This window comes from Chionomys nivalis, chromosome 5 (assembly GCF_950005125.1).
Source record: "Chionomys nivalis chromosome 5, mChiNiv1.1, whole genome shotgun sequence".
NCBI classification, from domain to species: domain Eukaryota; kingdom Metazoa; phylum Chordata; class Mammalia; order Rodentia; family Cricetidae; genus Chionomys; species Chionomys nivalis.
Genome location: NC_080090.1, coordinates 12,138,979 through 12,166,915, shown reverse-complemented (window position 1 = coordinate 12,166,915; position 27,937 = coordinate 12,138,979). Strand labels below are relative to the sequence as shown.

Below are 27,937 nucleotides of genomic sequence, written 5' to 3'. Positions count from 1 at the left end.
GAGACAATGATAGTAATTCAGGCTCAGGAGCTGGGGTCACCTCCCAGTCATATCAGGAGGGCACTGGGAAGGTGAATTTAAGATACCAGCACTAGAAAGAACAATACTTGGGAGCCCAGAAGACATCAGCTAATGGCATGGTGTAGTGTTTATTTAAATCTGTTGAAAATAAGTACAGTCGGATATCACACCCATTGGGTCAGGACCTGAGTGCCTGTCTGTCTAACACCGTGAGTCTAAATCCTGGAAAGCTATGGTTTGATCTTGTGCCACAGAATCTGCCCTTTCTCCTATCGTGGTTTTTCACTGTTATTTCCTGAGTATCCAAAACTACAGTGTGTCATTGCCAAGTTCTAAAACATTGGTTATATCTGATCATAATATTTAACATGAAACAAATGACATCATTGAGAAAACGCTAAAGATTCACTAATGGATGGAGTAAAGGATCTTTCCAGAATTACCTACTCAAATTGCAACCAATTAAACTATTAAAAAAATCACCTTTACTAAAAATAATTTTACCTAAAATACATGTAGTGAAATTCAGTCTTGAGTATTTTGAGATGGGTATGAATGGAAAGTGGTTATATGTGCTGAAAAAAATTAACTGTTTCATTACCTTTAGCAACTTTCAAATTTTTACATTTTAGATTTACTTTATTAAAAAAATGGCCTTTGTTAGAAATTGAGAATATTTTGGGAAGAGAAAAATGAAAACATGTTAAGAGGGGTTGATATTGTTGTGACAATGAGAATTATCCAGTGTTAGGTAGGTTAAGTTTCCTTTTGATTTGTTTATTTAAACAGATTATGTCACCAAAGACATGATGTTGTTGGGCGCCTTCTGTTGACTGAGGATTCTGTCCCACCCGGTCCTGCAGCCATTAAGTCCCAAAGAATCACACAGAGTTCTACATTAGTTATAAACGTATTGGACGATTAGTTCAGGCTTCTTATTTACTAATTCTTATAACTTACATTAGCCCGTAATTCTTGTTTGAGTTAGCCACGTGGGTTGGTACCTTTTTTGACAAGGCAGTCACATCTTGCTTCCTCTGCGGCTGGGTCACGACTGCAGACTGAAACTTCTCTCTTTTCAGAATTCTCGTTGCCCTGCCTCTACTTCCTGCCTGGTTGCCCTACCTATACTTCCTGCCTGCATACTGGCCAATCAGCATTTTATTAAAAATAATACAAGTGACAGGATAAAAGACCATTGTCACATAGCAACATGAGAACGAAATTTTTAGAAACTGACTAATATCTCCAATTTCATTGATCCTTTAGGAACAGATGCTTGGGAAAATGTACCAAGTGGCCTATTACCTCTGTTCAAGGATGTGTTCATAGCATCTTCCCACTCAGCTATCCTGGAGCTTACACTGTGAAATGACAGGAAGTGAGAAGATAATATTAACAGATTTTTCCAGAGCAGTGCTTCATGAGATAAAACGGTTTCTGTAGGTAGTTGTTTTTCATTTCTTTGCAACTTCTTTTAGTGCTCTATGAAGACAGATTTAAGATTACATCTCATGAAATAATTGAGGGAGCTGGAGGATTCCCTGTGAAACTTCATTAGGGTTCTCAGAAATATCCTTCTTTATTCATGTTTTAATAAATGTATAAATCCTATTTTTGCCATTTTATTTGTCAGTAACTTATATAACAAAATTTGAATCAGAACCAATTTTCAAGTAAAATCCTATTTTGTTGTGACAGCTTGCTAGTATTTTAAGGATTCTTTTATGGTACTCATAAAAGATACAAGTGTTTAGTATGCTTTTCTTCTGTTGCCTTTGCTATGTTCTGGTATTTTACTCTCAAGAGTGAACTAGAAAATGGTCTCTCCTCCGTGTTTTGTTTTGAAGTGTTTGCTGATGTGTTAGTGCAGCTGTCACAAAAGACCAAAATGCAGGCAGCTCACAGCAACAGACTTTTCCTTTGTAGAAGGTTTGAAATTGGGGCTGGCAAGTGCTGGTTCTCTCAGAAGTCAGCTGGCAAGGGCTGTGTCATGTGTCTTCACGTGGCGCCCTCCCTGTGTATCTTAGTGGCCGTTTTCTCTTCCAACAAGAGTGCTAGCATTGGACCAATGCTCACCTCCTTCTGAGACATATGTAGTCTCCAAAGACCTTATTTTCAGGTACGTCCACACCAGCTGCAGCAGTCTTATGATTTGAACATTTCTTTGCAGGAAATACCTTTGCTCTGCAATAGAGCTATCTGTGAAGTCATCTAGAACAGGGATTTACTTCTTGGGAAGTCTGAGTTTCCTCTGGTGTGGTTAGTAATTCAGTTTTCTTACTTATGTATTCAGGTATTTCCATTCCCGTTTAAGTCATTTCAGAAGCTTATGTACTTATAAAAATTTTTGCAATTTAAGTTGTCTGATTTATTGAATTTCAAGCAGTATCCCTCCCTCACTAGCCGTTTTACTTCTAGAGGTTCATAATAATGGCCCTTTTTCCATAGTTGATTTTAGTAATTGCAATTCTGTCTCTTATTTTCTTGGTCACTCCAGTTAGATGTTTGTCAGTTTTCTTGGCCTTTTCAAAGAATCAAAATGTTTATTTTGTTGGGTTTTTCCTGTTGCCCTTATAAAGCTTTCCACTCCTCTCTCTGTTTAGATTCCTGTCTTACTGCTGTGGCCGTGGTGTCTTCATTTTCTGAGCTGTGTTTTATGTTGTTAGAGAATTTGATGATTTGAGAGTGAACTTTCTTAATAAGGGCACTTGTGGCTATAAGCCTCTCTGAACTAACTTTTGCTGCATCTCATATGACATGTTTTGTTTTCATTTTCATTTGTCTCAAAATACTAATTCTTTTTTTTTTTTTTTTTTTTTTTTTTTGGTTTTTCGAGACAGGGTTTCTCTGTGGTTTTGGAGCCTGTCCTGGAACTAGCTCTTGTAGACCAGGCTGGTCTCGAACTCACAGAGATCCGCCTGCCTCTGCCTCCCCAAGTGCTGGGATTAAAGGCGTGCGCCACCACCGCCCAGCTCTAATTCATTTTTTATTTCACCTTTGAACCCTTATAGTTATTTACAAATGTGCCAGTTAATGTACATGTTTGTAAATTTCTCAAGTTTCCTTCTGTTAATGATTTCTAATTTAATCATCTTAGAAAATTGAGACTTATTTTTTGGCCTAAGCAATTGTCTATCCTCGTTTGTCCACAGAAATCATTCCATACGCTCTCTTGAAAAGAAGTCTCTCCAGTGTCTGCAGGCAACTGTGAGGCACAGTTGCTGCACAGTGCTCGAGTCTTCTCATGCCCTATTGCTCTTTCTGAAAGAAAAAGAGGAAGCATTGTTGACTTCACCTGTTACTGTAGAATTGGCTTTATGTTTTAGCAGTTATGTCAATTGTTGCTTTTACTTGGAGGCTACATCACTGGGTGGCATTTTTATCATTTCTTAGTATATATTTAGGCTGATTCTAGTATAGCCATTCTAATTCTCTTTTTGTTTATGCTTGCATGATTTTTCTTTTTTTCAATCACTTTTTACTGTCACCTCATTGGTGCCCTTAAATCTAACAAAGAGCTCTAATAGATGTAATGTTTTTGTGACCCATTGTTTGAAATATATTCCGCCAGTCCTTGACTTGGAATTGGGATGTTTTGTCCATCTACATTCAGTGTGGTTACTATTGACTAAAGTGCCATCTTACCCTTTGTTTTCTGTCTTACTCCTTGTTTCTCTTCTTTTCCATTGTAGATTTGTTTTGTATTAGGTATTTTTTAATATGCTGCCTTATTTACCTTTCTACTACTCTGTTTTTCAAGTTATTTTCTTAGTGGGTTTTCTGGGAATGATAATTAACATCTTAATTTAAAATAATCTAATTCATGTGAGCACCAACCTAATTTTAGTAGTATGTAAAATTTGCTTAGTGTGTGCCCCATCAATTTCCCTTCTCCATTTTTGCTGTTATTATCATACAAATTTCATCTGTATATATTAGACATTTATTAACAAATGTTTAGATTTATTGCTTTGTTCAATGTTCTTTAAATTGGATAGTAAAGAGTTATATATTGTTTTCCTATTCCTGCCTTAACAAGTTATGAAAAACATAAAATTTCTTACCTTGTAAGTTTGAAGAACATTAGTCCCAAATTGTCAGCCAGGATTAGAATCTGTCTGGAAATGGCAAGAAAGGACCTTGCTTTGTGTTTCCTTTTCTGTCTTCTAAAGATCGCCTTGTGCTTTCTTGGCTCATGCTCCCTTTCTCCATCCTCCAAGCCAATAGCAAGGGTGTTCTGACCTCCCTCTCTCGTTGCCTCTATTTCCCAACTCTCTCTGACAAAGGGAGAAACAGTGTGCCTCTTACAGCGGTGATGCTGACCCTTGGAAGATCTTTCATCAGGTCTACAAAGTTGTTCATATAAGGTAGCACTTACAGGTTCTTAGGCTTTTGAACCCTGCAAGTCTGCTGCTCCTAACCCTTCCTGAGCAGCTCTGCTGGCTGGGGACTCAGTATGCAAATATACGAGCCTATGGGCCCATTCTCATTCAAACCACCACATTCCATTCCCTAGCCCCCAGAGACCTGTGGCCATATCATAATACAAAATACATTCAGTCAAATTTCAAAAGTCCACATATTTTTTTCAGTCTCAATAAAATTTAGAAGTCCGAAGTCTCTTCTTTTGAGACTCAAAGCAATCTTTCTCTCTCTCTCTCTCTCTCTCTCTCTCTCTCTCTCTCTCTCTCTCTCTCTCTCTGTCTGGTTTTTTGAGACAGGGTTTCTATATCTATATAGTTTTGGAGCCTGTCCCAGAACTAGCTCTTGTAGACTTGGCTGTCCTCGAACTCACAGAGATCCGCCTGCCTCTACCTCCCAAATGCGTGTGCCACCACCACCCAGCCTCAAGGCAATCTCTTAGTTGTAGTCCCCTATAAAAGCACATTACATACTTCCAACATACAATGGCACAGAATACACATTACCATTTCCAAAAAGGAGAAAAGGAAACTTAGTGAGAAACTACTGGACTAAAACAAGACCAATATGCAGCAGGGCAAACTCCAGTCCTGTAGCTCTGTGTCCAATATTAAAGGGCTTAAATGGTCCCACCCTTCCAAATTTGATGAGTACAATACACTTCTCTCTTGTGAGCGAGCTCCACCCCATATCTGCAGCTCTACTTGGCAGATACCCCAGTACTCTGGCACCTCTAACACAATCCATGCTTTGTTTTCACAGCTTCATGCAATGGCCTCTCAGTACCTCCACTCAGGGACTCCTCTGCCACATGCCCAGCCTCAGATGCTTTTCCCAACCACAGAGGAATATTCCATAACCCCTTTCCTGTATCCTTATTGACACCAGAACCACATGACCAATGCTGCCAACTTGGGCTGACTGCTTGGAATAGAGGCTAGCCCCCTCCTTGAATTACATTTGTATAAGCTTTAATTTGTTAGTATTTTTTGGTTGCAGAAAATTCCTCAAGCATTTCTTTCAACAAATTGGAAACTTAGTTTGGTGGGCCCTGAGGGCACCATTCCCTTAATCCCATTTCACATTGGGCCTTTCTTTAATCTTCTCATCTCAAACGTGAGCCTTGGCTCCAACATTGAACTTCCTGGTGCTCTTTTCCCTCAAAACTGTACATCTTATATGTTCTTTTTGCCCTGCTTGCTCTTTTTCATTGTAGACCTGCATAAGAGTGATTTCTAAAAAAAACATGCAACCAGGCTGTCTTGAAATCACCCCTGCCAACAAATTAGTTCAAATGCTTCAGTTTTGTCTCACGCATACACATTCTTATGATAAGGGCAAATAAGGCAGCCACATTCTTTTCCAAGATACAGTAAGAATGACAGTAGTTGAAACCTCTTAAGTTAGGCCTCCAGAGTTCACATTTCTCTTAAATCTATTGTCTTCCAGGCACCTACTAGAACGTCCCATTAAGCCCCTGCTAACAGCATTCAATCAATTTTTTAGTTCAAAATCCCAAAGTCTTTCATATTCTTCCAAAACCACCATAATCAGTTCTATCATAGCACCCACTCCTGGTACCAACTTCTGTCTCAGTTACTTTTCTGTTGCTGTGATAAGTACCCATGACCAAGGAAAATTACAGGAGAAAACGTTTATTTGAAGCCTATAGTTTCAGAGGGTTAGCATTCATGACCATCAGGATGGGGAGCATGGCAGCAGGGTGCCAGGCTGGTGCTGGAGCTAAGAGCTTGATCCATAACATAAGGTAAAGAGAAATAATGAGAAGGGAGGGGAACTTCTGAAGCCCATAGCCTGCCCTGTGACACAGCTCCTCCAACACGGTCACAGCTCTTAATCCTTCCCAAACAGCTCCACCAACTGGGGACCATTATGCAACTATATAAGGAGCCTATGAGGCCTTTGTCCTTCAAACCATCACAGATGGGTTTCACCAAACTGGGATGTTGTCAATCATATTTTTTGAGAAGTCTCCTATACCTTCTCTTCCTTCCTCTCAGAATTTGGATACATCATGCTTGATGATGTTTCTCACGGCTTGTGAAGCTCTCTTCTCTTTCTTGTTTTTTTCTCACTCTTGGGCTAGAAATTCTCAAATCACTTAACCTTCCAGTTCAGTGTTGTTGATCTCTTTATTGAATCTCTTGTCTCAGTTATAGTTTTCAAATCAGAGGTTTTAAACAGTCATTACATCTCTTTATAAATAATCTATATTAATGTGATTTCCATTAGCTATTTGACCATGATTAAAAGATCAGGTGTAGGAGCTGCAGAAATGACTCAGAGGTTAAAGGTGTTGGCTGTGCTTATAGAGGATCCCTGCCCCATGCTGGTGGCTGAGAATCACTTGTTACTAGTGTGCGAGGGGATCCTGTGCCCTCTATTGGTGCTGCACTCGTGTACACAAACCTACGTAGATATGTAATTTAATTTTTTTTGACTTACAAAATAAAAATAAAATTTCTGATGTGCAGTATTCTCCTGAAGCCTATTTGTGGTCTTCCACAGCTTCTGCTGAGGTTTTGGTGTTTTGTTTTGTTTTTATGTCTTATAACCTTTTTCTTCTTTTTTAAAAAAAAAGTGGAAATTTAAGTATTAAAAAACCTACATCTATAAATGAGCTCCCATCTCCCAGTTTATTGTTGCTTTTTCCCCTCATTATTGCTGCTTTCTGCTTGAAGACAGATGAATTCTGTAAACTCTGTCTATCAGGTGCAGTTGCCGCATCCTGGTCACTTTGGTTGTCAGCCAATGATTAGACTCATTCCCTAAAAGCCTTGAATCATTAATTCCCCAAGCATTTTATGGGGTTACATGTGTTGTAATATACCTTTAGTGTTCCTAAAGCCAGTTTATAACTGCCTTAGCTTTCACCTCCTGACTGCCCAGAGCCTCAGGTCAGCTGGAAGTGAGGAGTAAGACCTTCCTAGAGGAGGTCTTGTCAGGGCATATGCACAGCCTTACCTCTGGATCCCTAAGAAGGTGTTCACTTGTTAAAATATCTCATTTCACAGATTTTCCATCCTTTTTCATGAGCCTCCTCTTAACTTCAGCTGGAAATGTGACTTGTAGTTACAGCATTAAACAGTCCCAGGAATTGTAACCAACTTTTGTCCTAAGGATATAGCTGTTATGATCCCATAGCTCAAGCCCAAAGCCAAGAGAGATGGAGACCAAACCTTGAGCATAGAACTTTCCTGGGAACTATGAGGCAAGTTGTATCAGGACAGTTCTCTGAGAAGGCCGCTGGTCAGTCCAGCCCATCTCTCTTGCTCGGTGTCTTTTCAGCTTGGGATACTCCCCCTTTGTAAGATGGCAAACTAGGAAACTAAATTTTCAGTGCTGTGGAGCTCATTGTTCTTATGGTAATCAGTTATTTTCCTTGTGAAAACACTTCTCAGATTGCTAGTTTTTAGTTAGCTCAGATTGCTGGAAAAGTTTATTTTCACAACATTTTGCTGATGCTTAGATGCTCGTATGGAGCAGAGCACTTTGAGAAGTGCTTACTGCACTGTTCTGGCATTAAGTATTTTGAGTGGAGATATGTCACTATCAAGGCCAGTTTTGTGGAAGTCTATTTTACTCGTGTCTAATGTTCTCACTTTGGCATGGGCATTGGTAAGTAGGATGTGATAACCTGATCCCCCCAGTCATCCAGTTAAGGAAGACCTGAGATGATCAGAGGAGCCAACCAAGGCCAGAAGTTCAGAGAATCAGAAATAACAGATGGCATAGCCATGGAGGAAGCCTGACTGAGTGTAGAGGAATTCTCTCATGTCTGCTTTCTACACACCCACCCCCAATTTCCTCCATATACAACCTTGGGGGCATGCACAGTACGGTACACAAAAAGCAGAGAATGGGGCTAAAATAGCTATGATGCCAATATGTTATAGAAATAAAATCATATAGTAATGTATTTTAAAAGCACTACATTGCCTCATATAATCTTATAACTGGGCAAGATAGGAACAAGATAACAAGCATGTAATGTACATAGCAAGCAGCTGGAATCTCAGTAGGCAGCTGCTTTCAATGGTCGGACTCCATAATAGGTCGAGATGCTACAGAGGTCTTCTCATCTCTCACTAGCAGGTTAAGTCTGCAAAAGGTTGTGATGATTTCCCCTTTGTGTTTGTTTTCTGGGACGGCTTCACTGTGACCTAAACGCACAGTCCTGCTGCCTCAGCCACCCACATACTGGGATTGCAAGTATGTGCCATCACACCTGGCTCTAAAATACGTTCTAGACTCTTCCCATCATCCTGGAGCATGTGGAGGCCTGCTGAAAACAGAACTTCTAGAGGGCAGATACGCCTAGAAGGCTGTGGTGCATTGTAGTGGAACCAAAGAAAGCACACGGCTCTTCCTACAATGTAAAAATTATACTGGAGATGAAACCCAATTCTACATGGGCCAGAGATGTGCTGATGTAGATTAAACAAAAAAAATCCAAACAGACAAACAAAAATAAGCAGCACAGTGGCTACTGGTGGTAAAGCAGGAAAAACCCAAGTGATACAGAGAGATAACTCAGGCCCCTGTAACAGATCATGTGGATTCTGAAACAGCATTCCAACACAGACCACCGGACACAGAATCTGTGTGATGCTGTACTCTGCATGGGTTTAACTAATGAAAGGAAATAAATAAAAATGTGGATTCCTAGAGGAAAATCACCCCAGCTCTGGCCAGTTGGGTGGGACTGAAAGAGTATGCCCAAGACTCGCGGAAAATACAGTTCAACACCGCCTCGGTCAGGATTTTATCGTTGTGAAGAGAACCGTGACCACAGCAACTCTCATAAAGGAAACCATTAATTGGGCTGGCTTACAGTTGAGAGGTTTAGTCCATTGTCGTCGTGGTGGCACAGGGTGCTGGAGGAAGAGCAAAGAGCGCTCCATCCTGTCTGCAGGCAGCAGAGGTAGACTGTGTAGCACACTTCACAGAGCTTGAGGCGAGGAAGCCTTAGAACCCACCCCCACAGTGACACACTCTTCCAACAAGGCCAAACCTCCTAATAGTGCCACTCCCTGTGGGGGCCACTTTCTTTGAAACCACCATAGACACTTTGCAACACCAACGATACAAATGATCTTCTAATTCTGTTAGTTTACTGGAAAATTTTGAGGACTGATCATTGCAGAGTTGAGCTTAGCACCTGTTTTCCACGGGTGTCAGCATTACTTTAAACAGCAACCATGGTCGGCTCTGTGGAAGGGGCCGCCTCTGCGCTCACAGCCTGCTCTTGGCATGAACTGATGGGAATGTGCCATGTCTGTCTAGAGCTGCAGTCAGTGTTTTACCGTCTACACTTCATTGTGGTGATCATCTATGGGAGTACTAGCCTACAATAAGGAACAAAAGCTTTCCGTTCTCAGAAGACTCTAAATATTTTAAAGAAACTGGGTCAACAGGGGGCAGCACAATCTTAGGATTTTTAATTTTGATCATGACCATTCAGAACAAGATACAAATTTCCTGTGGTAGGGGCATTGTCAAACAAAATCCATCTATGTCAAATAAGTTATGATTTATAGTCCAACTATATAAAGCAGATATATTTTACTTAAAGAAATAGTACTTTATAGTATTATATTAAACACTGAAAATAACAGACTTACTTTAAACAAAAAATGTATAAGAAAATTTTCTAGAAAGCACTATGGCAGCCTTCCATTTACAGATGAGAACATTGGACCCTAGTGAAATCTTACAGCACACCAAGGTCACATAGGCGCAGAGTCTTAGTCTTGCACAAGAGCTCAGTGCCTGAGAACCCGCAACTGCACGTGGTGAGTAGTGCACTTTGGTGTCATTGCGCCACTGATATTCAATCCTGTCCACTTCTTTGGCTTTCGTTGTGCATCTTAGAGGAAATGCTGATTTACACTGGTGGATTAGAAATGATAACTTCAAGTCCTTATTCTGCAGCCTCCAAATTTGTGTTAATTAAGTGTCAGGAAAATGTTTATGCCATGGTAGAAAGGGTAGCACGCTGGATCTGATAGAAATGGATGTTTTGCTACTTTGTAATATGTTGGAAAGCAGTGTAGTGACACAGGCAGTGGACACAGCTGTTGCACACCGTCCAGGTGAGCTGAAGCATGAAGACACTAATTACTCACTGGAGTCCCGGCGTGCAGTGAGCAGATAGAAGCCCGTGTTCCACATCTGCTTACCTTACACTGTGCTGCTTCTCCTATTACTCACTTGTTTCCCCTATTGCTTGTATCTTCTATTTTAAATAGCTATACTTATATTTTAAAAATGAAATCCAGTAGAATCCAGAAAGTACAGTTATGGGTAACAATATCATCCAAAATATAAATAATGTTTGGAAGTAGTTCAGGGGCTAGGGGCTTCATAGTCTAATTGCCATTTGAATTCACTTTCTAATAGTAAAAACATATTACACATATTCAGATAATCTCATTTAGAACATTCATTAATAAAAACACTCTGTGCATTTAAAATATACCACCTGGAGGCTGGAGATGTGACTTAGCAGCTAACAGCACACATTGCTCTTGCAGGGGACTCAAGTTTGGCTCCCAGAGACCATGTCAGGTGGCTCACAAACCTCTTTATCTCCAGTTTGAGGCACCTATATTCATATGTACAGATACACACAATTAAAAATTAGATTTTTAAAAGAATACACCAACATGTGCAAGAATAACCAATTGTAGTTCACTATATATTCCAGTGGCCACTTTGAACAAGCTTACCCTCCAATGTGTCTGTGATGTCATGTCTGGAGGGCAGAGTTATTACTAAGGTAGCAGCCAGCCTGTGTTTCAAAGTCTCAGGAAGGAAGCTTTTTCGTTTTTCAGGAATATAATGGCCCATATAGGACAGGAAGTAATTACCTTAGAGCAAGTTCCTGAGTGTGTTAAAGCACTAGTAACAGGAGTCCTGTATGGTTATTTCTGCTGTAACATGTCCACATTGCCAAGGCTGATTGTAATGCAACCTTTTTTTTTTCTATTTTGTTTTGTTTTGAGATGGGTCTCACTTAGCCGAGGATGTCGCTGAACTCAGTGTGTAGCTGAAGATGACCTTGAACTACTCTCCCTCTTCCTGCCACCTCACAAGTGTGTAAAATATGTGTGAAGGCAGGCCGTGGGGCCCTCTGTAGGGGAGGCATCTGCTAATAGCATAGCCAAGGAGTTGTGATCCCTGTCTGGACACTCAGCTGTGCTGTGTGAAATTCCCCTGATTGTTGTGACAGATGTGCTCCGTGCCAGGTCAGGTGCACACAGCTGCCCCTTCATCTCCTGCCCATCAGCATTCACATTCTGCAGCCATCAGCTTAGGAAGTGCCTACTGGGGCACCTGGGGTCTGCTGAGAGGCTGGGAGTGTGAACCAGAAGTGAGGTCAACAGTTGGGGTGCAATGCAGTGGGTCGGCAGAAGTGCTCACCTACCTGCTCGTCTGACAAGCCCTTCTTGTGCTTCCTGACGTCCCTCTAAAGCGAGCCTCAAATTCTGAGACATTGAATCCCACCCACAGCGTTTGGTCCTGTTCTACCCTGCATTATTTTGTCATGCACAGAATGGGCTCGCCACAGCCTTCCTGCTGAGCCTTTCCAAGTAGCTATTTTGTTATATTATTGTTTCAGCAACTATGAGAATGTGGACACAAAGTTCAGTCACAAATAAATTGGGATTATGAGATATGTTTTTACTGAAGCTGGACGTGGTGGCACATGCCTTTTTATCCCAGCACTGGGGAGGCAGAGGCAGTCTGATCCCTGTGAGTGTGAGGAGCCTGCCCTACAATAGTGAGTTCTAGACCAGCCTGAACTACGTAGAGAGAGCTACACAACAACAAACCACCAAACAGGCTGAAAATATAAGTATTGTATTAATTACCGCAGTGTAATTGATTTTTCTGGTGGGTTCTGTCCCCACTGCTTTTATCACTAAGTGAAATTGGTTTTATTGCCATTAAAGAAGCCAAATCTATGATATACAGAATTCCCACAGAAGTAAGTCCATGGAAAGTGAACTTACACTTTGAAAAGCTTAAATCTGAAGAAATGACCCACTGAATGACAACAGCATCCCCAAAATAACAATGTTTGGGCACTCTGTAGTTCACCTACCACTCTGGGGACATTTTTAGACAACACAGGCTGTCGAGGAGTAAAGAGATAAGAGAAGAAATGAACAGAAGACAACAATATTGGGGAAAGAGACGCAACCAATGAGCAACTGGAACGGCTAGAATGCGTAAGTCCTTTAAACCCAATCAGGTGGCTCCATGGGTAAAGTGCTGCTGGGCAAGCGTGGGGACTTGAGTTCAGATCCCCAGGGCTCCAGCAGTGCTGTGGGCAGAAGAGATAGGAGGACAGCCTGGTGTACACAGCAGTGAGCAAGAGACCCTGTCTCAGAGTAGAAGACCAGACTGACACCAGGGTTGTACCCTAACCTCCACATAGGATCCACATAGGAGCACACGTGCACGCAAGTTAAAAGAGTACTTTTTTTTTTTTTTTTTTGGTTTTTTTCGAGACAGGGTTTCTCTGTAGCTTTTGGAGCCTGTCCTGGCACTTGCTCTGTACACCAGGCTGGTCTTGAACTCACAGAGATCTGCCTGCCTTCCTTCCAAGTGCTGGGATTAAAGGCGTGTGCCACCACCACCTGGCTAAAAGGCAGGTGGATCTCTGTGAGTTCGAGGCCAATATGGTCTATAAGAGCTAGTTCCAGGACAGGCTCCAAAACTGCAGAGAAACCCTGTCTCATAAACAAAACAAAACAAAAAAGAACTTTATAAATAGTAAAATGAAATAAGAGTGCCTTTTAAGGAATTTTTAAGGCACAAGAAATTTAAAGGGCAGACTGAAAATGCTGAGCACGTTTTCTAAGAACTCCAGAATGAGAAACAAGTTATGAAAATGGACAGCTCATCAGATGGAGGAAATATGGCCCCAAATGGGAAGACTGAAATTGCTCCACATCGAAGAGAACAGCAGTCAAATAATGAAACTCCAAAGGTAGAAGGGAAATGGTACCAAGTGAGCACAGGGACTGTGTGATGGAGCAACAGTCACTACCCCAGGCTTCCCAACAGCCCTGCGGAAGGCAAGGACCATGTAGGGGTACAGAGTAACTAGAAATCTCCATTCTCATACCGTCTAAACCATCACTCAACATGGAGAGGAAACTCCAGATATTCCCAGGCAACCCGGAGACCTCCACTCATAGACCATTGCTCAAATAATGATTATAGCACACATTTGTCAGGAGCACGTTGTGTTCAAAGGAAAGAATGAAATAAAAGGCTGTTAAACGCATAGAAAAGTCTGTATAAGCAGAAGTAGGTTAAGCTGAGAAGCACTGGCAAGGACACAATTATTTCAGCAACAATAGGGTCAGCTTACTATATGCTTGTCCAACCTCTGCCCAATATTCCTAAAATATGTGCTTTCTTTAAATAGCCATAGAACATCCATAAAAGCCAACTATATGCTACACAAAAGGAAGTTTTCCACAAATATCATGAACCACTATCATAAAAACTTCATTCTTTAACCACATTGTAATGAAATGAGAAAATGGTTCAACAAAGACCTCTAAAGTGTCCAGCATATTTGCCATATGTTCTAGGTTTTTGGTATACATTAATGAGAATGGAATTTTATCCTCTATGGAATGTATCTCCAAGAAAGGCTGAGCGCATGTAACAACACTGCGGTGGGTGTGTGGTATGCAACCATTGGAAAGTAATGTTTAAATGGAGGTCAGGGTGAGGGCCAGGAGTGTGGCTGTGCATGGAGACCTGGAGTAGGAAGGAGGCCGCCATGTACAACCTGGGGAGAAATGCTGCATACAGCAGGAGCAGCCACCTGGGCATGGAGCATTTGTGCTGAGTTCCAGATCATGAAGCTAAAACACCTCAATTGCAGAGTAGAGATGAGGTTATAAGAGGCCATTCCCCACCCAGATCTATGTTTCCCAACACACACACACAAATTAAAAGCATTTTGAGTTAACCCTGGGTCAGAGAATAAGATATGGCAGAAGTTCCGAATGTTTACAATAAAAAGCAAAAGTGCTGTTCATCTTGCGGAGTATACTTCGAACAACTATGTTTGGTCTTAAATGCAAAGCCAGCCATGGTGGTACACTTGTAATGTCAGCACTGGTAAGGTAGAGGATAAAGAGTGCTCGGGACTAGAGGTATGTGCCACCATGAAGATAGAGTCGAAACTGCCAGGCAGGCCTTGAACTTGCCATTCCCCTGCCTCAACTGAGAAGCTGGGGTGACTGCCCTGAGCCACCAGGCTCTGTTCCCTCTTTTCCTCTTGCTTGGCAAGGAGCCTAAAAGAGGTCATCGCAACTGGGGCATCGCCCTGCTCAGAGCATGGGTAATGGTCCCCACAAAAAGCCCTCGAGAGGGAAGCAGGGGCAGATGACTCAGTTGATCATGCTTTAGTGACCAAACACCCGTATCTTTCTCTTGTGGCCACAGTGCCCAGATTTTATCTGAGGTACTCAACCTGCTACTGCATTGTCCAGTTTTGTTACTATAATAAAATACCCAAGGCGTCAGTATAGAAAAGGGGTGTGTTTAGCTCATAGTTTTGGAGGTTGAAAGGCCCATCAGCATGGGCCAGACTCTGTGAGGGTCCCTCTTGACTGCAGCACATCATGTGTGTCTCAGGGGACAGAGAGCGTCTTCCCTCTCTCTATCCCTAAAATTCACCTGAGTGACCTGTTTTAAACACCAGTCTTATGCCATTAATTTATAACATTGGAGTTTAAACTCCTGTATAAGTTGGGAGTGGGGACCATGTTCAACCCATACGCAACTTTTTTCTCCCAAACTCTTGAAGTGATTTCCTGGCCCTGACTATCCAGTTCTGCAGGCCACAAGCTCTCAGAAAACTTATTCTCTTTCTCATAACTCAGAAGGAGAGTGCCTGAGGGGACAAGCCTGGGGCCTGGGGAAGAGAGGAAGAAGGACAGTGGGGGAGGGGGGGGGAGCCTGGGCTGAGCTTCCTGGGTCACTTACAACCTGAATCACACCAGTGCAGCCCAGTTTGAGGCAGACCATCTTCCACGGCTCTCCTTTGCAGCTCCACTGGGTATTTCCCTAGCAGCCCTGCCTGGCTGCTCGCTCTCTCTTGAAATCGCCTCTGGTGTCACAGGGGACGAGCTTGTCTTACTTGGCAGTGCCCTTTGTGCTCCCATCACCTGTTTTTGGTGTAATGAAAACTTTTCATATATAAATAAAATTGGAATATGAATGCTGTCTTCCAGCCACAGTGAGAATAAATTCAAGAGATTATTTAAATTTACATTAATTATTATACAGTTCAGTTTAAACTTTAACATTTTGAGTGTAAGTAGACAGGTAAGCTAAATCTACTTAGTGCCAATGAGAAGCCCAGTATGTTTAGTCTGTGGAAATTCTGTTGATCATCAATTGGCTGTTCTAGATGTTTGCTTGATTTAAAGCTATAAACACCATTAAGGCCCTGCGCGATGATTCTGGGTGCCATTAACACCTTAGAGAATTCACTCATCTGTCTGGAATTTTAAGATTTTTTTCTCTCCTCACAGCACTGATAATAATTCTTCACCCTCTGGCAAAAAGAGGAAATATTAAAATTAAAGTCTTATGCAAGGTGGGGGATGTTTGACTTTTGGGAGCCTCCTGGTGCCCTTCATTTATGCCAGCTTAGTATTGGTTCAAATTTGTGTGGCTCCAAATTAATCACCTACAGTTACCGGCACCTAGGCAAGCCCTGTTCTAAACTCATGACAGGGACTGCGGGATTGACCAGAGGTAGAATGAAAGAGGCACATCAGCGTGGAGTCTACTCTTGCCCCTCGCTCTGTGTGCCCCCTCTCCATTTTCCAGTCTCTGTGGGCTCCTTGGACACTGCCTTTCTTCCCAGCTCTACGGTGGAATACAGGATGAACTCGTAGAGGACAGTCTTTCCTGTGACTCAAGTGCTGTGGTGTTACACTCAGGCCGACTCAATAAATTGTGATCATTGAGGATCTTAACACTCATCCTGTCGGGCTCAACAATAACACGGCCAAGGAGGTGTCTGTCTCCCCAGAAGCACTCCTGGTGGCATTATGCTTGGCTGACAGGCAGCTATGGGTTCACACGTGTTCTAGCAGATTCAGGAAGTGTGTTCAAGCATGTTTTTGACACCATCTTCAGAAGCAATGATATAGCCTGACTGAAACTAAAACTGTATTTTCTTCTCCAACTGTCAGGAAAGATATCAAACCATGGGGATTTTACCCATGATTTAGGAATACAAGCTATATATTCCTTTTGGCTCCTGCTCTGTAATTTTGAGTTATATTTGAAAAATGATATTTTATCTTCCTGAAGGCTAGACTAATTAGTTTGCTTAGATATGTGCTCATTCTTTTTTATTGCTTTACATAGCCAAGAGTAGATTTAAATTTGAAGATTTATCTAAAACATTAAAAAATTGAAGATTAAAAAATTTAGTATGTGCATATGTACAGTTATGTGTGGATGTGCTGCAGTGCAGGTCTGGGGACTAGTGGGCAGCTGCCCTAAGTCATTCTCACCTGACACCAGCTAAGATTCCTGGGTCAAACTCAGGTTACTGAACTCCCATCCAGGAGTCTTTTCCTGCTGAAGCAACTCTCCAGCTTAAAGAGAGATAGCTTGAAATTTAAAAATTCTTTAATTACATTGTTATATGGAGTAGCCTTCCTCTTTTCCTCCTCTCTCCATCCTCCCTTCCTATCTTCCTTTCATCTTTTCATTCATTATTTCCTTTTTCTGTTCCTGTTATTCTAGCTCATGGCATTTCTCTGGGATTCTTCAAATAAAATTCTGATTATTTGTTTTATTGTTGTGTGTGTGTATGTATGTGTGTGTGTCTTTATATCAAGCAATCCCTTCTTAAACATTTTTCTTATAAAAATCCAGTTCACTTCAAAAAGGGGAAAAAACAGGAATGAGATCACCCATTTATCACAAATATATACAGGTAAAATAAAAACAAAGCCATTGCTCTGGGATCATCTATCACACCCCTCTAGAATTAAGCACAATTTACATGTATATTAATCACTTTCTTGCTGTTCTTTGTCTCGCCGCCTGTCACACTTGAGAAGCACGGGGTTTAGTTTGCTAGCCGTCCTTCAGGTTGTTTGGTCTGGACTTGTTTCTAACAGACAAATGGAAGGATGTTAATGGGTGATCTTCTAGGACCAACATTTCAATTACACTTGTAACATTGTAATGGTTTTTACTGCAGTGAGGTACACCAGTCACTGTATGAGCTTACCAGAATTCTCTTGTCCTGCCTTTTGGGTCTGGGGTGAGGGATGTCTCTCTGGGCATTATTCTTTCTTATCTCTTGGTGGCACTCCATACATCTTCACTGGGAATGTATAGATTAGGATTTCAAAGCCAGGGGTATGTATCTCTGGCATTTTTGAAAGTAGCATCTGCCTATACCCCACCAAAAAGGGGGTGGCTCCCACTCCTCTATGTCCATGCCACCCTAGGTATTCTTTTTGCCCATCTGTTGCACAGGTTCTAATTGGTATTAATAATAAAAACCTGGAGACAGATGTTAGAGGGTGAAAGCTAAAGGATCAGAGAAGCAGAGCAGCCAGCCTTACCTTACCTCTACGACTCTCAGTCCCCAAAGAGAGACTGAGTTCCTTTCTCCCCAGCCATATCAATTCCTGTCTGTACAGACCTCCAGACCTCTATGGTTAAATAATGGCTAGCTCCTCTCTCTGCTCTTCAGGCAAGCTTTATTTGTTTTAGTACAAACAAAATATCACCACATTTCCCCTTTTTGTCTAAAATAAAAAAGGTTATAACTAATATAAGAAAAACTGTAAGTACAATAACTATAATATATACAGGTAAATACATCAACAATATCTAGTCCATTAGCAATTGACAAATTCAGAGGAAAATACTCCATATTTGTCTTATCTTGATTAGTCTAGAAGTTTGTACCTAATTCACTTTTTATTCTAAATTGCATTACCAAAACTATCTTTTAATGTCTCTCAACTATACACTTTATACCTCTCTAGTAAAATTCTTTTCTGAATGTGGTAACAAAGGAAAACTATAACTACAAAGTCTTAAACTCTATCAGAATCCTGAGAAGGAAATAATACTGAGTAAGCAGGAAGAGCAAGCAAGCAACTCCAAAAAATGTGAGAAATGACAGAAACAGCTGACTCCCTGGACAGTCACCTAAAGTTCCTCTGCAACATTGGGGCATCCATCTTCAGCTTACAGGCCTAGACTATTCTACAGACTTTTCTATAAAGTAGGATTCTTTTTTTTTTTTTTTTTTTTTTTTGGTTTTTCGAGACAGGGTTTCTCTGTGGTTTTGGAGCCTGTCCTGGAACTAGCTCTTGTAGCCCAGGCTGGTCTCAAACTCACAGAGATCCGCCTGCCTCTGCCTCCCGAGTGCTGGGATTAAAGGCATGTGCCACCACCGCCCAGCTTTAAAGCAGGATTCTTGAAGGACTGTCCTACCTTGTCCTGGCTTAGCAGTCACTCTCTTTGTGTCCCACGTGTCCAATTTGGACAGCATACTGTCAGCAGTCGAGGCAAGGGCACTTTCTTGCCCAGTTGCTAACTTTTGGCACAAAGAAAGTAAACTCCATGGAGAGTTTCTTTGATGCCCATCATCTTCTCTGAAGTAGATTGGTGCTGCCAGGAGCAGACATGTCTCATTATCATAAAAAAAGGAACCTATGTTATTCAAACACCTTAAATGCTATATTCTGTAAATCTCTGAAGTGTTTGAAGATGACCTGTTTAATCTAAAATATATCTTTTTGACCTTGATCACAAAAAAAAAATTGGTTGTAATTATTAACTATTTACTTGCATTTCTTTGTATCTAAGTAATTGGTAATAATAACTTTTTAAGGACTAGAAATTTGCAATACATTATTAAATGAGCTGTACAGGTACAATACCTTGAACAAGTTTTAAAATGTATGTGCATTATGTTCTAACAAAATTAATCTCAAATTTGTATCAATATACAAAGATCCATATCAGTGTAAAATATTTAAAACAAGTATTTGCTTTTTTGTTTAAAAGTAGATTCAGTAATCTTCCATTTTCTCCTATTTCTATATCCCTCTTTTTTCTTTTCAGAGTAAACTCAATAATCTACCTTTATATCCTACCGTAACTATAGCCCCTCTTTCTTTCCAAACAGGAACTCTGAATCTATTTTTTTTCCAGACTATTACCAATAGCAACTTTGAACCAATTCCCTTAAACAGTGGCAAATGTTTATAACCCAATGAAAGATCAAAAACCACCCATCCCATCTCTTGGGAATGTGGGCATTGTGTTCTTCCTGCTGTCTGAGGGCAGCAGCATTTTAGGGGATCCTGAAAAGAAAATTTTGGGTTAATTGTCAAGATGTACCATTTTATTGGGGACCTCTGTGATGTAGGTGGGTCTTCTTTCTATGTGTTGCTTTCATTGGTTAATTAATAAACTGCTTGGCCTGATAGGTCAGAACATAGGTGGGTAGAGTAGACAGAACAGAAGGGAAGTGAGTCAGACGCCATGATTCTTCGACCCAAGACGGATGTAGGCTAGAATCTTCCCGGTAAGCCACCACCTCGTGGTGCTACACACATTAATAGATATGGGTTAATCAAGATGTGAGAGTTAGCCAGTAAGAGGCTAGAGATAATGGGCCAAACAGTGTTTAAATGAATACAGTTTCTGTGTTATTATTTCCGGGGCTAAGCTAGCCGTGCGGGAGCTGGGCGGGGGATGAAAAGCAGGCCTGCTTGCCTCATCACTACACCTCTGAGTGCAAGCCTCAGTCCCTTTCAGGGTCCAGAAGAAGACTCACAGCAAGCACAGGACTTAAATCTGAAGGTGAAATGAACTCTCCTACACTACATTCTTTTCTGCATCCATTTCTTTATTCTTCTGCTGTTCTCTTTTAATTCTGTAAAGCTTTTAGTTTATATACATGGGCAAAATAAAGGCAGTTCTCTGAGCTTGGATGTCCCTTTATCTTTGAAGGTTCCGAATGTGATCTATATGAAAGACTCCTTTCCTAATTGCATGTCCTGCCAAATGGAAGATAGTTGCAGGGAGGTGGCTTCTAATTCATCTCAGGGAACAACAAAAAAAAAAAGTGGAGATTAGACTGTGGGAACCAAGGTTATTGAGTGCTTAGCTAAATTTTCCACTGGAAGTCCCACAGATTGGGGGGGGGGGTGACCCAATATACCCATTCATGAGAAAGAATTGTGCCCAATAATCCATACTCTGCTGAATCTTACACCAAGGGAGAGTGCTAATGGTTTCATAAGAGATCCACTGTGAGAATCAGTCAATATGTAAATGTGGTGGTCCCAGCCCCTTGCGAGCTGGGTTTGCCTCCATCAGAATGTTTGTTCTGGTGTGTCAGCCTTCTGCCATATCAGCTGAAATCTCACTGCATGATTCCTGCAGACCACAGCATCATTTGCTGTCCAGTCTCTGTATAATGGGAAAGTACAGACTTGTCTAAAGTCCTGGCTAGAGTAATCTGTGAGGCTGTATCATCTCAGCTAGCCAACTCGAAATTGTCCTAAGCAGTTTGCAGAACAAAGCCAATATTTAGGTGGTGTTTTCAGCTTAGTGGTATTATCATAGTCCTGGAGGAATCATCATTGTGGGGCCTCATTCTCCTTTTGGAGATTTCAAAGGTCACTGTTAGGCATGGTCTTGGCTCACTGCAGAAAACTTATTTTAAATGTCATATGCAGTAGGTCTCAAAAAGGTTAAAGGATCACTATTTGTTATGTGCATCCAGAGTGCAAAAACTTAATTCCCTCTTACCTAATAGGCACTCAAACCCGAAATCACGTATAGGAAGGTAGATGAAGCCCTTTTCTGAGACTAGTACTCTATATGATCATTAATATCATGACAAACAGTTTAAGATTATATATAAGATATGTGTATATTAACCTTATAAACTTGGAAATAATATTTGTATCTTAAGAAAAGCCTTAAAGAATCAAAATAAAAACAAAGGATTATGAGATTAGTGTCAATACAATAGTCCCTAAATTTTTGTTTTTCTTCTCTTCCATATCATATGGCTCTTCTGACATGAGACAGAGATTTTGGATTTTACTTTAACAAGCATGCTTGGGTTTAGAGAAGGAGAGACCCATGCTCTTAACTCCAAAGCCATCTTTAATTTTTAACTGGACTGGGACTATTAAAAGACCATTTGCATTGTATGTCTGTAGAGAACAGCAGAAACAAACATTTGGGAAGGTTTATGAAATTTTATCCTTTTCATGAAACATTTTTTTTCTGGATGATTTGTCCTTTTTCTTCAGATGTCTCATTTGTCCAGTAGTCCTCAGATTCCTTAGCTGGATGCCTTTATTCTCCTGAAAAGACAAAACCAAAACTCTTCCCCAACCCTGAGAAGCATTTGTCAGTTTTATAGGTGAATTTAGATTAAATGGCCATGCTGCTTCATGAACTATCATCTCTTTAGTTAAGAGGTCTCTCATTCAAATCAAATCTTTATAAATTTTGATGGTATCCATAGCTTTTCTTCTTCTTTGGAAACAAAAGCAAAACCTCTCCTCCTACATAACACATGTCCTGGTTTCCATTCTGAGTTCAATACATTTTTAAAGTATATCAGCTGATTTAATTCTTTTGTTTTTTCCTACTATCCAATGTCTCTCTGCAACTGTTGTTCCTTTCTCATTAGCATTTAGAAAACTCAAAGTTAATAAGGCATTATGCAATCTATTCCTTGATGGTCTTTATTACCCCTTTCTGTTTATTTAGTTTATCCTTTAGAGTTCAGTTTGAACTTTCTATAACTGCTTGTCCTGTAGGATTATGTCATATGCCTGTAATATGCTTTATATTGTAAAAAGCAAAAACCTGTTTTATTTTATTAGAGACATGCTAGACCATTGTCAGTCTTTATTTGTACAGGTATATCCTCGATAGCCATAACTTCTAGCAAATGTGTGATTACCGAATCAGCCTTTTTTGAATTCAAAGCAGTTGCCCATTGAAAACCTGAATAGGTATTGATGGTATGGTGTACATATTTTAGTTTTCCAAATTCTACAAATTGGAACACATCCATCTGCCAGATTTCATTCCTTTGAGTAACCTTTGGGTTACTTCCTGCAGGTAGTGGTGTTTGGTTGTATAAAGAACAAGTAGGACATTTCCTTATAATTTCCTTGGTTTGTTGCCACATGATAGAAAAGTCTATTTTTTAACTTTTGCTATTGACATGATGTTTTTAATGAAATTCTGAGGCCTTCAGCACACTTACAATCAATAGTTGATCAGTTCTTCATTACCTTGTGCTAGATGGCCTGGCAGACCCATATGGGATCAGATGTGTGTTATATATATGGGATGATTCCTCTTCCTGATTATTTCTTGTAACTGAATAAATAATAAAATTAGTTCTATATTATATAATATCAATTCAGTGGTTTCAACATTCAAAACAACTCTTTCTACCTACTGCAAAATAGGTAACTTTGTTGAGAGGTTCCATAAAATCCATTAATATCATGAGAATAGCATATAATTCTGACTTTTGGATAATTAACATGTCAATCCCAGTTGATTATCCCTTCATTTAATTGATTTAATTATTCCAATTTTAAATCATGTATTGTATAATCGTACAGAGACCTAGTTTTCTCCATCAAAATTGTGTTTCCCATTTTTTAATGTGGGGAAAAAAAACTTTTTAACTAATTGCCCACCTTTTAAGACTTCCCAATTGTCTCGCCAAATCTGCCGATGTTGGAGCATGTGACTGCCACTGCATAGCATGTGTGTGTGGAGAACATAGGCCGTGCACAGTCAGCCTGAGGACAGCTGCTAGCCTGTAGCACTGAGCTGAGTGCTTGTGGCAGGAGCTGTCTGAAGGCAGAGCCAGCCGGTCTAGGCCAGGTAAGCTCTGTGACATTAGAAGCCCAGGCGCTTCTGGAGTTTGGGGTGGCAGCTGGAGACTGTTTTAGAGAAGCTACAACAGGAAAATCCCAAACTCGCTCAGAGGCTTGGGGAAAAAAGAAAAGAAAACCTAGCTGGCGGGGCAGTGTCTCTAGCGGGAACTCTCACACATACCAGTGTCTGCAAAGCCCCAGGCAAGTGGTCTTTTCGTGAATTCGTGCCATAAGGTTGGGTGCTGATTGTTGACGAGTGCTAACTGGTATTAATATAAAAACCCAGAGACAGACGTTAGAGGATGACAGCTGAAGGATCAGAAAGGCAGAACAGCCCCTGGAGACCTTACCTCTACGACTCCCAGCCCCCAAAGAGCAACGGAACTCACTCTTCTCTCCACCCAGGCTTATGACTTCCTCTCTCCGCCCAGCCATATCACTTCCTGTCTGTCTGCACAGACCTTCAGACCTCTATGGTTAGCTAATGGCTACCCCTTCCTCTGATCTTCAGGCAAGCATTATTTGTTAGAGTACAAACAAAATATCACCACACCCTCTGTTTATTGTCACCCCAGAATTTGAACTTCCATTTCCCTGATTGCTAATGAAGCCAATCAAATGCAAAGAAGTCTGTTGAGATTTTTAATGGAATTGTATTTACTCTGTAGATTAGGGGAGAATGTTGTTAAACGACTCTCACACATTTGCTGAGCTTACCTGGTAGAGCACTTTTCATTCTCAGCAATGCTCATGTTTTCTGCAGATACCTTGCAGGCTAGCGTGTCATTTATTATATGCTAGATATTTTATGTTTTATGTTGTGACAAATGCTTTGCTTGTATTTTTTGTTTGTTGTTTGAAACAAGATTTCACAATGTAGCTTTGGCTAGCACAGAACTCTCTGTGTACACTAGGCTAGTCTGGAGTTTGCAGTCCACCTGGTTCAGCCTCCTCCACGGTGCTGGGGTGCAGGCATGAGCCACCGTGTCCAATTCTATCAATGCTCCTTTCATTTTCAGGTGTGTTGCTGATATATTTACAATGTGAATATTTTCAAATTTTACTTTTTGTGCAACTGCAGTTTGTGAATTTTTTCAAATTTCCTTTGTATTTGATTGTCTGGTGGGCAGTCTTCCCCACTCCTCTTCTAAATTGTGATGAATTCAATTATTTTATTGTTGTTTATTAAGACTAGGACCTTCTCTGGCTGTGAAGGTCCATCACGGTGGTGACAGTGTCAAAGGCGAAATAAGCTCAGGATTTTTTGAGACCAGATCTCACGTTGGCCTGGAATTCACTGCGTGGCCAAGCGTAGCCCTGACCTTTTCTGACCTTCCTGCCTCCACGCTTGCGTGCCGCCACACCCGGTTTCCGTGTGCTGCAGAGTGGCTGTAGAGCCTTGTGTGTGCTAAAGCTCAGCCTGCCCCCACCAGTGCAAATTTTTTAATTGCATGTTGATAGGTTTGGTCTGCTAATGGTGGATTTAGGAATTTTAAGTCGAGGTTCATAAATGAGCAACTCCTGTGATTCTTACTCTTTTTAATTCTATCCTAAGCCTTCTTTCTAAGGAGTTGTTGGATTCTCAGTACAAGGGCAGCTAAGGGCTGTTTCTTCTTCACTGCCTGAATGTGTTTGGGAAAGAGAAATGTTATCAGTTATAATTCACAAGGGAAGCTGTCACAGCTAAAATGTATTGTTCTGTGTCTTTATTTTTTAAAAGTTTTTGGTTACAATTTCGGTTGGGATATTCTGTCTCTTCTAGTATGCCTTCTGTTAGCTGTTGTTCTCTAAGAATGTGTCTGTTCCATCCACATTTCAGATTAGTTGGGAGCTGTTTGTGAGGCCCTCTCATGTATTCACGATCTGCAGAATATGCAGTGCGCTCACTCTCTTGTTGAACCATCCAGAAATTTATCCATTTTGGTTGATCCTTTCAATCAGTTAATTATCTCATTCTCAATGCCATTTGCTTTCTCAAGAATTACTTAGAAATGTATTCAAATATATCATAGGTCTTTTGTTCTTCTAGAAAATATTTTGTTATTTCTATTTGATCGAAAAGCATACTATGAGCTGGGGGGTGGTGATACATGATTTTAATCCCAGCACTCAGAAGGCAGAGATAGGGGGATCTCTATGAGTTCGAGGAGAGCCTGGTCTTTAGAGTGAGTTCCAGGACAGTCAGGGCTGTTACAAAGATCAACCCTGTCTTGAAAAGCAAGCAAGCAAACAAACAAATAAACAAAAAGCATACCATGAAATTGTTCCTCATTTGCATTTTATCATTGCTTGCTTTATTGCTATAAGGAAAGGCTTTTGCTCTGCTGTTGGGCATGCTGTGCTAGGTCCACAGTCTGACCTCACTGTCTGTGATGTGCCGATCTCCTACATCCTTTCTGCATCCTCCCCTGCCCACACGGCCAGGCACTGAGAGAGAGGCTGCTATGCCACTGGTGTGTGTTTCTCCTTAATGTTACAGGGTCTTTGCTTTCTGTCTTTAACTCACTTTACAAAATGCTTACAAATTTGGAATTTTTCTGTTTTCCTAAAAACTAAACACGTAGTCATCACTAAGTGCACTTCTTCACCTCTAATGACGGTCTAGTTTTCAAGGAAACATGCAGCCCCATCAGTTTTCTTATGGTTATGTGTGCATAGTAAATTTTACTATTTTTTTACTTTTCTGCCTCTCTATTTTAGATATTGGCATAAGAATGGCAGATAATTTTGTTTATTTATCAACACATGCCAATCTTTGTCTTTAAGAATATAGTTGAGATGTTTACTGTAAATAAATCTAAATTCACACCCATGTTTTAAGGTTGATAACTCTCATTACCATGCATACGTTGAAGAAACTGTTGAATTGTTGAGATGGCTCAGTGGGTAAAGGCTTCTGTGCTGACAGCTTGACGACCTGAGTTCAATCCATGGGCACACAGTGGAAGGAGAGACCAGCCCTGCTGGCTGCCCTGTGACTTTCAGAACATACTGACCACATGCATTTGTGTGGGCACGGGCACAGGCACACTGGAAAGAATGAATGAATGAATGAATGAATGATATATATGTATAAATAAATAAATAGAGTTTATTGCAGGAATATCATCTATCACATGACTGAAATATCTACAGACTATTTCTAATTGAGTATTTGGGAGTATGGTGTGTGTTCTCACCCTTGTCTTTTTCGTGATGTAATTTCAATACACACAGCACTGCCATTTTATTTCTTTTGTTGTAGTTGATGGTGGTGGCGTTTGAGACAGGGTCTCACCATAGCTCTGGCTGGCCTGCAGCTCATCGTCTAGACAAAAAAGAGCCACCCGCCTCTCCATCCTGCATGCTGTCCACCACACCCAGCCAAAGGTACACTTTATGATCTGTGTTTTGTAAAATACTGTAATAATTTCACATTTGCTCTCCAGGGCTGTGACTCCCAGGTGAGCTTGTCAGAAGTGTCCTGTGGTGAAAGTACATCCTCCTGTCAGTCCCTTGAACATGGCTCCGTTCCAGAGATCCTCATTGGGCTCCTTTACAATGCCACCACGGGACGGCTATCAGCAGAAGTGATCAAAGGCAGCCACTTCAAAAACCTGGCAGCAAACAGACCACCCAGTGAGTGACAACCAACTATGTTTACTTAATGCTTTCTGCACTTAGGGGCTTCGCATCATTTTAGTCTTAACCAATCACAATGAAACACTGGATCATCAGTGAAATTCAAAATATTAATTGTATGGGAACAGAAATTTTAAATTTTCGTAGTCTGCAGAATAAATTATCCCTACTATAGCCATTATCTTTTAATGCCAGAAGAAGTTACAGGACTTGAAAAAGTGACTACTATTCACAATGAAAGAAATATATGCAGCTTCTGTTAGTTAGAAATTAATGTCATATTTCTTGTCCATGTGCAGTATTCTGAACTAATGTATCTACTTCTGTATTTCCCTTCCTTTACCCTTAACACCTCATGAAGAAAATATTTTCTTGAATTTTCTTCTTTGAAATCATAGGTGTTACGGATGTAGTTGAGTGGGTAGCATGTGCTTAGCATGTGCAGGCCTCGGTTTTAGCACAGCACCACACAAAAGTAAAAAACAAAATCATCACCCTACACAACCAGCTGCCTTTTCTTCCCAGTACAAATGAGATCAAGACTGAGTGGGAGTGAGGGGCATTTGTCTGCTCTGATTGTCCCTGTCCTCTCCTCTGAAGATGAGAGAGTAGGTGTGGGAGGTGCAGAGAAATTGTCCCACCCCGCTCTACTGTTGATGTCTGTGAGCCAGATCTAAATGGGCACAGAACAGCTCCTCTAAATTTCTATAGGTTAAACCTGTTCATGCCCTGACTGAAACTCTGAATAGAAAGTGCAAGTGATTAATAGCTTAAATTTGTTTACGGATTTCTAAGAGACTTCCTTAATACACTGTTAATCAGGGTGCAGGCAGAGGGGGAGCTTTTTCTATTCTTTACATTAATTTTGCCTTTAAATGCCATAAAAA

General features: G+C 40.8%; 1 protein-coding gene across 8 annotated transcripts in view; it reads left to right on the top strand.

Annotated features, from left to right (window-relative positions):
• Window positions 1-27,937, top strand: part of Syt14 (synaptotagmin 14) — a 161,531-nt gene that overhangs the window by 126,585 nt on the left and 7,009 nt on the right. For all 8 annotated transcript variants that reach the window (XM_057770599.1, XM_057770598.1, XM_057770597.1 and 5 more), the window contains one exon: window positions 26,858-27,047. In XM_057770599.1, the coding sequence (XP_057626582.1) occupies window positions 26,858-27,047 (190 nt within the window). The remainder of the gene's footprint in view (window positions 1-26,857; window positions 27,048-27,937) is intronic.